The 10,666-nt window shown below is 49.0% G+C and overlaps 3 protein-coding genes across 3 annotated transcripts; 1 reads left to right on the top strand and 2 right to left on the bottom strand.

The window, feature by feature from the left end:
• Positions 1-245: 245 nt before the first annotated feature.
• On the bottom strand, positions 246-1,278 carry N7458_009141 (heme-dependent oxidative N-demethylase family protein; the record flags this gene model as incomplete). The annotated part of the gene is made up of 4 exons (XM_056912523.1): positions 246-476; positions 524-619; positions 678-1,219; positions 1,275-1,278. 4 exons carry the CDS (start codon positions 1,276-1,278, stop codon positions 246-248), a joined length of 873 nt encoding a protein of 290 aa, XP_056761372.1.
• A 1,095-nt stretch (positions 1,279-2,373) lies between these two features.
• Positions 2,374-4,325, bottom strand: N7458_009140 (dicarboxylic amino acid permease agtA; the record flags this gene model as incomplete). Its single annotated transcript, XM_056912522.1, has 5 exons — positions 2,374-3,700; positions 3,764-3,924; positions 3,974-3,980; positions 4,049-4,106; positions 4,163-4,325. The coding sequence occupies 5 exons, from the start codon at positions 4,323-4,325 to the stop codon at positions 2,374-2,376; spliced, it is 1,716 nt and encodes a 571-aa protein (XP_056761371.1).
• A 4,459-nt stretch (positions 4,326-8,784) lies between these two features.
• On the top strand, positions 8,785-9,870 carry N7458_009139 (uncharacterized protein; the record flags this gene model as incomplete). The annotated part of the gene is made up of 1 exon (XM_056912521.1): positions 8,785-9,870. The coding sequence occupies one exon, from the start codon at positions 8,785-8,787 to the stop codon at positions 9,868-9,870; it is 1,086 nt and encodes a 361-aa protein (XP_056761370.1).
• Positions 9,871-10,666: the final 796 nt, after the last annotated feature.

The raw sequence follows: 10,666 nt of genomic DNA, 5'->3' as shown, positions 1-10,666 counted from the left end.
AGGTTTCAGGTGGACAAAGTATCCACTCTGAATCTACCCGGAATTGCCGTCTCGGAATATGAAGTAAAGTGGGACTCGGTCATGGGAAGCTCGCCGGTTAAAGGGAGTGATTAGCCGATAGTGTTCTGTGGAATTTGGTTCAAATTGCCCGAAGTCCGATCTTCTGTGCAGATCTATGGTATAAGTACGTTCTTGCTATAGAAAACAGGTGTAGCTTAGAGTGCCGACGATGCGATATACAAATCTCAACTACGTAGATACGCCTTCGCGGACTCGCCCCAAACCGCAGCCCGCTTGTAGTAATGGAAACCAGGCGCATTTCCTTGTTTCATGCCATCGATAGCTTCTGCAAGAGCTTCACCGAGCCCTTCTTCCTTGATCTCGGGTAGCGTGTATAACAGCGTTTTAAACGAGAACAGAAGGGCTCTTGTTTGTGGGAGACGGTGGAGGAACTGTCTCTCAACACGTACGCGGGCCTGGGATGGTTAGATAGCGGCCATGATCACTAGATGATTTATCTTACAATTCCGAGATTCAGGTCTTCTTTTGTGGTTTCCTCACCCTCATAACCATGATTCCCAGCTGGCCGGAACAGCCGATCAGTATTTTGAATAGTCCACTATGCAGGCGTCGATTAGCAGGTCTGACTTGATATTTCAAGGTTGTCATCGGCATACATTGGCACGCTTCACAAATTTGCCGACTTTGATTTTGTCGAAAAATCGATCCATGCTTTTCTCTAATTTCTCTTTGTAGTGCGGCACTGGTGTGTGGATATCTCGAAGCTTAAGGTTCAGTTTCTCCGCTGTGTTGAAGCCGTTCGGACAGCAGGTTACAAAGCCTCTAAGGGTGACGCTATCGCCATCATCTGATGGCATCAGGAAGAGGAGGTCGTCGTCAATCAATCCACCCATAACACGAAGCGTGTCCCGAGGATGAGCGTGTGGGAGAAGAGGGAATTGCTCATTTGTGATCAGACTGTGCAGATATCCTGACTGATCGCTAGTTGCTAGCAGGATTTGAAACATGGTAGGGTATCGAGTTGGGAGATAAGTCCCGACAAGCCAAGTGTAGAATTCGTCTACAGCTGGCTTGACACAATCCTCAGCACCGAGGACGGTATCTGCATGCTCGACCAGGGTCTTCTTCCGTAGTGTGATGCGCTCGAGATAGTTCTTGTCCATCTCGATAATCTCGTTGATATTGGCATCTTGGATACCTGCAAATGTACAAGTCAGAACCGCGTTCACTTTGAATATGAGTGGTCTATATACTCATGGTGAGATTGTATCTTGGCTTGAATGGCCTGAGTTTCACTGGTTCTGTTGTCTGCCAGCAGAAACCTTTGAGGGGTTCGACTGCCGGGTAAGAAGTGGGCTCAGCATCTTTGCAGTCGAGTGTAGGCGGAGAAATTGGCTTCTGTCTTTTTCGTGATGAAGTGAAAAGCAAGATCAGACTCGAAAAAATGCTGAAACAGAGTATCGTTGGCCATCCAGGCCATTGTACGAGAGAGACCGTCGTCAGCACTGCCATGGCTGAGATATGAGAAGATCGCTTGAAAGAAAGTATGTAAAGTAGGACCGGAAATAGATGGTGTGAGGCGGGTTACCCTTAAATATTAGAACTGGGAATGCCAGGGATTTTGGAGGAGACAATCCGAGCTATCAATGTTAAATGACTCACGGCCACTTCCAAAATATTCAGTCAGCCTTCTAAACGTGAGATATTATTGATAAGTGCTGCAGATATACCGAAAATGAGAACAGCACGACCTTGAATACTCGTTTACCCCGCACAACCTTATCTCGAGTACTCATTTAACCTTCCCGATTCGGACAAGGCCCACTTTGAAGGCTGATAGCAGCAAAGAACTGGCAAGCTAGTGCGGGTGGTTGACCCCTTGAACCAAAATGATAGGATACTGGAATTCCTTTCGCATACAACTTCTATCATTGGCTACGTTAAAGCTACCGACAAGCCTCACGGATGTGATGTCCATGCACAGGTCTAGAATCCACTCACGATATCCACAACAGGCTTGTCATTGGTGTCAGCAGTTTATGACATCCAGGCTTTAAATTGACGAGTGTGCAGACTCATGAAAGTACTTGCGCTCACTTATCTCTAGCAATTGTTGGTGGCGCTTACAGGGAGGTATTTTTTATTGGCTGCCTAGCACCGGCCTACCAATTGAGTTCGTCTTAAGTACTGGATTCTTCAATGATGATGATCTGTTAAACCTCATATCTCGTAAATCGATAATCTACCGCGAAAAACTAAACGATTAATAACTATCGAGTCATAAGAGAGGCCGTGAACACAAAGCGCATAAACCAAAACCCGCGCCACTCACATCCAAATGTGAGATCGAGATTAGAACAGCCAGGACACAAATTTGCGGTAGAACCAGTGAGAACCCGCATTCTTCTCCATCTCCGCATTGTGCTGCGCGATAAAGGCAGCCTCCTCGCGATCGATCTGGTCCTTACCAGTCCACAGATCAGCCTCTTCGGGCTTAACACCCTTGCACTTGGTAACTAACTTGTAGCCAACGATCAGGATCAGGTATAGAGGGATACCCAGGTAGGCGGTGATGAAGTTCTTGTAGTCGAAGTTGCCCCATTTCTTGTTGTGCGTGAAGACGTCGTAGTTCTTGGTGAAAACAATGAGAATGCAGAAGGCCAGAGCGAGATAGGAACCATAGATGCCGAAGGGTGCGACGTAGGCCAGATCAGAGTCTGGGACGTTCTGTGCCCGACGGGCGCGCACAAAGTAGATGTGGGTAACCAGGATGGAGACCCAGGTCAGAAGACCGAAGATGGTGACCAGGTTGACGAAGTACTTGAAGACGGTCTGAGAGTCGCTGGTCACGTTCATGTAGGCAATGAGAGCAACGCAAGAGCAAATTGCCAGTGCAAAGACGGGCACACCGCGACGGTCGGTGCGGGCGAAGATCTTGGGGGCCTTGCCCTCACGAGCGAGACCGTAGATTGTACGGGTCGCAATGTACAAGTCAGAGTTGGAGGCCGAGAAAACAAACAGCAGAATGCAAGCATTGAGGATGTGCGACAACACGGGGATACCGGAGTTCTCGATGGCAACGACAAAGGGCGAAGCAGCAGCGGAGCTGCTGGACTTGGAGAATTTGGAGTTGTTGTAGGGCAGCTTCTTGTCGTTGTACGGCACCAGGGTACCGACCAAGAGGACCGAGAGCACGTAGAAGACCAGGATACGCCAGAAAGTCAACTTAATCGCACGAGGAATCGCCCGACGGGGGTTCTGCGCTTCACCGACTGTCACACCGACCAATTCGGTACCCAGGTAGGCAAAGGTGGCAGAGACCATGGTTGACCAGAACGCGAGGAAGCGGCCAGCATCGCCCTCCATGATGTAGTGGTTGAAAGCACCGGGACTCTTCCAGTAGCGGAATCCCCTACGGTCGTGATCGGGACCACCACCCAACATGAGGATGAAGGAGAGCAGGATGATGCCCAGGATGACGATGACCTTGAACGAGGACAGCCAGAATTCGAATTCACCGAAGAAGCGCACACCGAAGTAGTTGATGCAGACAATAGCAATCAACAAGATGGTGATCCAGACTCCCGCGTTCACTTTATCTTGTGGCAGCCAGTATGATATAACGAGGGCGCCTGCTGTTAACTGATTTGGTGTTAAGATGATGTATTTAAACCAGTACCTGGATATATTCTCAGTTAGTATGGAGTCGTGAAAAGCTCAGCCTTGGGAAGATTGTACGCACGTCCAACCAAGAGTGAAACCGAGCGCGGGATCGCAGAATCGCACAGCATAACCAGTAAAACCAGAGGGCAGAGGGAGCCAAGCGGCCATCTCTCCAAGAGCACACATGACCAGATACACGATGAGACCAACCCAAGCGTAGGCGATCAGGATTGAACCGGGCTAAAGAAGTTAGATATGATCAAATTGACGTGGTTGCAGATATACTCACGCCAGCCCTTCAAGCACGAAAACGTCGTGGTTAGCTTTTGGTACTGGAAAATAGGAAAGCGGGACCGTGACTTACTTTGCAAGGGCATCACCAGTACCAATAATCAGACCGGTTCCAATTGCACCACCGATAGCTGCATCTCGTCAGTCCAAGGCCTTTCCGGGCAGGCATTCTAAGTGCTTCACGTACCAATCATAGTAATGTGTCGCGCCTTGAGGGCGCGGTGCAGGTCGACATGGTTGGGGTCTGATAGACCACCCTCCTCGATTCTACCAGCTTCATCGCTACTGTGCTCGGGTTTGACTGGAGCCTCAGAGGAGAAACCCTCGCTCTTGATCTCGTGTGACGCCATGTGTTGGGCGCAAACGTGGGGGAGGCAAGCGTGTAAATACCCCAATGTTTGCGTGGTTCAGACTCAACGTGTCTGGAGAAATACCGGGGGAAGGAAGAGATTAAGAGGAAATGAAGAAAAAAAGAAAATTATGAGAAAGAGAAACACGAACGATGCCCAGGTGACCAGTCCTCTAAAAAAGGGCCCGAGGAGGGGGTTTCTTCCCAGTCTGCGACTCTGCGCTCCTGCGCCTCTCCGCAGGCCAAGAAATCAGAATGGAAGAATGCCCCGAGCAAAGAGATAAGCCCTCGCGCCGTCAGAGGCAGGCATACGAGCAGAACCTTGACCAAAATACAGTAAGCTTATTTGGGAAGCCAAGCCTTGGGGGAGATTGAACGTAAGGTCGAAGTTTGGTATGGGGAAGGAATCAGTTAGGTAACATCTATGGGGACGAGGAGGTATAAATCTCTTCCTGATCCACTTTGCGTGTGGAGGCAGGAGGAAAGGATGTCACTCCGAACAAGCATATGGTAGAGTAGAAGTAGCCGAGGGGAATTCTAGCTGCGGGTTAAACCTCCGATCGCTTGGGGAAAGTACTTTGTTTGCAAGGCTTTCCTTCTGTTTTTGCGGCTGTGGATTGTACGACATGGATGACCTGCATAAACCAAAGTTTAGCATATCAGTGCCCCCTCAGCCTCGGCTGCTATCTAATAGAATACCGTTGAATGTAGACAACCTATAATCTGCGTCCACCTCCTTATATCGTAATATCACTGACAGTCCATTTCTCAGCTCTCCAATTTCCCTTTGTCAAAGCTTCGCGATAAGACCCCCGGAGTTGCCGCCCCAGGCCAAGCCAGCCGCCGAGCCGCCAAGATCTCGGAAGGGAAAGATTAATTCGAAAAGCCTCGACAACGACTGGTCGGTTTATAACGGAGATAGAAGGGGGCGGGTCGGTTTGCGTCGGCATTTTCTTATTTCTCGGTGTCTCTGATCGTTGAGTCTAGTTGAATCCACCTAGAGATACCGTAGCAATGTCGATCTTGACCGATTATAGACATGTCAATCCAAAGGCGCCGAAAGGCGTCCATATACTTCGCGGAGCCGCCACTAGGCATAGCCTTAGTATCGATGCTTATGGAGCACAGAGTTAGTGTTAAGAATTCGATTCTTGATCGGATGACCTGGCTTTCTGCCTTGTAAAAGTGAAAAATATACAAAAAGGAGACGATCAGCCCGTTCGATGCAGACGGTGAGGCTGTCCTGATGATCCTGAAGGGGTAGACGAGGCTTGGCGATCAGCCAGCGTTGCGCCCGGGCGGCCCGCCAAGACCAGATACTTCCCCGCCACTGCCCCTCCAGCCAATTGGCCACACCCGCTAATATACAACTTGCACAATCTGGCTGCCTTGGCAGCTACCCTGGTGCCACCGACGGCACGGCAGGGGGCCCTTCCACTTTTTTCTGTCTCCTTTGGCTTTGCAATCACCATAAAATCCATGGAACCGACGCTGATAGCGAATTTTCTAGAATACGCGTGATCTTGGGTCTCAGCCTCTTGGAATTAATGTCGACGAAGGCTTATGGGGTTATTCGGATTTCCGATCGTTCCCAAGTCCTATCGGTGAAATCTCAGGAAACTTCCCACGAACCGGCCCACGTGGTGGGAAAATATGAAAATGCCTTGCTTGGTGCTGATCAATGATTCTAGAATCTAGAAGCTCGGGGCGTTTAGGGCGTGATATAGATCTTGCTTCCCCTAGCTATGATAATCAAGTCCTGTCTACTCATCTATGATTAGCAACCGGAGGACCAACCCCCCTCTCCCTATTTAAGTACCATTGGAATAAATTGAAGTCGAATCTCAAGCCATGGGCTTATTCTTTGAATACCATCCAGCTTTCCCGGCGGCCCAATCTGGGAATTCCATCCGCGTCTTACATATTCAGATTGAGACCCTGAGAATAAGCTTTTCTTAGACCCACAAAGAAAAGTCCCTTTTCCACCACAACGCCTCATCCAAGGTTTCTTGTTTTTATGTGTCAAAATGTTCCGACTTTGTGAGAGAACATCGGCTTCCTATCATCCCTAGAGTATTGTCGCCGCATAATTTCGTAAACTGAGGGGGCAAGTTCAATCAACTGGGAGTTTGAAATCCCAGGCTTTGAGAACAAGGCGGTTTAGAAACCTCGCATTTTATGGACTTGGGAATGCCCTGGACAGATCCTCTACGGTCTCAACTTTATCAAGAATGGAAACCTTCCCGACAGAGTTAAATACAGTGCAATTCTTATTATTCCTTTAAACGAAAAACCGAGAATCCCGAAATGTATAGTTCATCTAGGAGTTAGCCGTAGGGGAACCTTGCTATCGACGGGGACCGCGGTTTAGGTCTCCCTAATCTAGTAGGCATATGGAGCTTGCAGATTAACATGAACTTCCCCGGGGGGGATTTCAGCAATGCTTTGTAGGGCAGTATCGCCGGGGGGCACATTTAGGTAAGCTTGTCTGAGAGCGCTACATTCTCTTACGACATGCGCCGGGACCCGCTAATCGAACGGGCCAAAAGACTAAGCATGTCAGAACGGGATGTTCTGACATGACCGGGACCGATATAAGTGGCGTACATAACGCTAGGCTCGAAAGTAAGTCCTAAGCCAGTGACTGGAAAGCCAGTGCCGAAATGTAGACCTGTGCCCGTAATCGATCTCTTGGTCAATTGAGCGACGACTGCTCAACAGTTCAATACCGCTCGGTCGAGCTCCGCGAGAGCGAGATTTCAACGTTGGTCCCTTTCCATCATTCTGTTCACAACACACCGTCTTTTTGGTGCCGTGTATGAGCGCCCTTTTTCCTTCACGAAAAAAGAGAAGGTAAACAAGTAGAGCGAGGAAATGATGCTTAATTAGCCTTGAATACACCCGACATTGCCGCCTGATTTTGGCCCCCATTAATAAGGTTAATAAACCAACAAGACGAACAGCTGGGCTATAGGTTAGCTATGATTGGATAGCTGAGCAAACCGATAGCATGGGCCCTCGAACTTGTAGAACGCATTGTGCAATACCCCGCAAGAATCCAGCCCCATGCGGCTCTAGAAAACACGGCATTGGTCGATAGCTCGCCGTGGTGATGCTGTTGGTTCACAGACACGGGCTTCCTTCCCGATTCTTCTATCATCATGACCGTCATAGCTGACAGCTGATGAGCTGTTCGCTGACTCACCTCAGCATTGCATCGTTGTCCTGGACTACAGTAGATGCTCCGATGGCGGTACAGGATGTCGTCAGATTGGGTACAACAGGAAACTGTCGTTCGCGGTTCGGTCCTTTGAATGCACGCTCCCTGGGCTCGAGAGCAACGCGATATGCACAAACGCTCGAGATAGATTATCCAGGATGTCATTGCAAGAGTAGGGATGCATTGGTTGCTTGCTCGTCTTGAATCTGTCTCGATCTCACCATAGATGCCAGCACGCCGTCCTCTGCTTTGAACTAAGAATAGTCCTCAAGAACTGGGAAGATGACGCGGCCATTGGAGTCTATGGAGCATACTGTAGTATGTGACAAGATAATGATCTACTTCCACAGTGGGTAATCTCTAGCTGTGTGTGTACCCTGGATCTCGATGTGCCCTATACTAGACACTTCGTCAAAGTCATATGCAGAAGAGGGCTATTACTAGCTAGGGGACAGTTGCGTGCTCCAGGGTGTCGACGAGGTCTACAAAAATTCGAAGAAAAAAAAGACAACTGCAAAAATGCCTCACTCCGCAAGCGAGACCCCTGAAAATCAACAAAAATCTACGTTGTGAACAGCGGCAATGGCCCTTCGATAGGAGCCCAAGAGCTCAGGAGATTCTTGGACAGTGGAAATTATGCGATGCAGTCGGATTGTGCACGGACTAAGATGAGCTATCACGAATAAACGACTGCGAACCAACACCCGCTGTGGATGATGACTGGATTCTTAATCCCAGTGCTTATGTGTGACGACCTGCATAAAGCCTTTGGAGGTGACAGCCTCGTTGCTTGGTGATTGGCGGATGAACGCCTCGGCGGCTACGGGGTGGTTGGTTTATTTTCGGCGTGCCGATCGATGTTTGATATGATTGGATATAGGGTCGCCCCACAAAGGTACGGGGGAGGTTCAGACACAGTGATTGGACAATGAGGTGCTCGATTTTGCTATCATTAGCAACAGTTCTGCAGCTAAATCCAGGATAATTTGGGAGCATTCTATCTTAAGATCCGTGTTTATCCAACTCGTGCGGGGAAGTGGGTGTTGGTCGAGTGTTGGTGATCCTCCTTTGGGAAGGGTAGTTATATCAGGTCGCTCGAGGTCGAAGTCTGCCCTGTCTTCAGGCCAACCTGGATTTCTTCCAGCAACGAGGCATTTCTTCTCGGTCTTTCGAAGGGCCTTTTGATATCACTTAATATTTCTCTTTCACTTCATAGTCTTTTGTATACAACTATCTTACAATGGGTGTAATGCGCTTCCCACGACCATCGGGCATCTATGTCCCAAGCTCACCCACTCGCTTGCTCACCAACGATATGATCTCTCCTCCTCTTTCCCCAGACTTCAACTTTGACTCCGAAGTCGTTCTTCCATCTATTCTTCCTGCCCTCGAGTATATTTCCTCCAAGTTGCAACAAAAGACCATGCACGTCACACTTTTGGTCGGTCGCGGCAAGCCATACCCAACTGGCCAAGCCTCCGATCTCATGATCATCCCTATCACACCTCTCGATCTTCCTTCACGGCGTGTACTGGAGCGAGCGATTGCAAAAGGGGCGAAGAGATTCTCCCTTGGCCCAAGCTGGACAGAAGCACTCAGCCGCAGCCAGCATGAACGCCATGCGAACGAGTGCCTCGTGCAACAATCCATCCTCCAGAACGAAGTCATCTTTAGCCAAGAAGGCCTGACTCTTCTAAACATGGATCGCATCTATATCTTTAAACGTCGCATGTGCATTCTCTCAAACCGCCCCTTCTCCCGATCGGACGAACAGCCCTTGAATTCTTGCGTACAACTACTTCACCGCATCATCAAAGATTTCCAAGGCCGCCCCTTCAGCAAGGCCTTTTTCCATCGCGTCTATGAACAATTAGACGTAAAGGACGACCTACTCGCTGCCGTTGCCACTGCATATAAAAAAATACACAATCAAGAAGCCATCATCCTGCCATCAAAAGCCAAGTCAGAAAATTCTCGAAAGTCGCCGGTCCACACCGTGCCGATTCGCACTGTTCGTGCCCGTCGGCAACCAGTGGTAAAGACAATCCCCTCCAAGCCTGGTACAAACAAGGCACTGCTAGCAAAGCCATCGGCCGCAAAAGGAGTCGCACAGAAGACGAGTCCCAGTCCCGTGAGGGCAAGCCCTCTAAAGTCGAGCACCATGAAGCCTCCTTCAGTCAGGCGTGGGCCCAAAACTCCACTCTCGGCATCGGATGTTACTCCAATCACACGAAATGAGTGGAATATTCTTGTCGGTCAGGACATTCGGCTACAACCAACAGTCACAAAGTGGACTCCATCGCCTACTGTGTACGCTATGGCTTGAAACTTTCGCCGAGTCGGCTACGGCTTGCATACCCATAATACAAAATCCATATAGCCAAGGAGAAACAGAGATCTTGGCTTGCTTGCACACAGTCCATGCACAGAGTTGATATAGACCGTGTCGCAGACGTCGTCGTTGTGGAAGTGTAGTAATCTACACCCCGGCAAGTTAGAGCAACGAGAACTGAATCCTCGATAATCAGTCCTACTACAGAGTGAGAACTGGAATTCCTTAACACTACCCAATTGACAGAATCTCTACCATCCGAGAGACTTAAATCTCAAGGGACTTTCTTGAAGCTATTCAATCCCTGTGGCTGTCAAGTTCTTAACGGCCCAGAGTGTCTTGGTTGAGGTTATCCAAGGGTTACGAAGCATTTATCACTTATGGGCATGGGAAAGGAAGCCATTGAAAGAATTTTCCAGGTATGAATGGCGAAGAATCTACTATTTCAGATTACTATAGATTAACTCATAGCTTTTAGGTGCCTCGTTAATCACCTTTCTCCGAATCAGCACGAGAACATTACAGTCCTCGGGTGCCTGGTCGAATTCTTTGATCCGGCATATTTGATCTGGATGGCTCTTCAACAAGACGTGCTCAGCCATACTGGTACCAATGGGAAGACATTGACATGGTAGCTATCAACGATGCATGCTGAATTTCAGTCTGTGCCTTGGAACAATGGAATATCGAGCAAAAGGACACACCTCAGAACTGCTTCATATCCATGACTGGAAGTGATATCTCGAAGGTAAAGGAGCTTCTTCACAACTGGGATCAGGAGATATCTTCA

Source organism: Penicillium daleae (assembly GCF_028827525.1).
Source record: "Penicillium daleae strain IBT 16125 chromosome Unknown utg000008l_segment0_segment0, whole genome shotgun sequence".
NCBI lineage: Eukaryota > Fungi > Ascomycota > Eurotiomycetes > Eurotiales > Aspergillaceae > Penicillium > Penicillium daleae.
The sequence above is the reverse complement of the archived record's forward strand: the minus strand, read 5'-3'. Positions and strand labels throughout refer to the sequence as shown.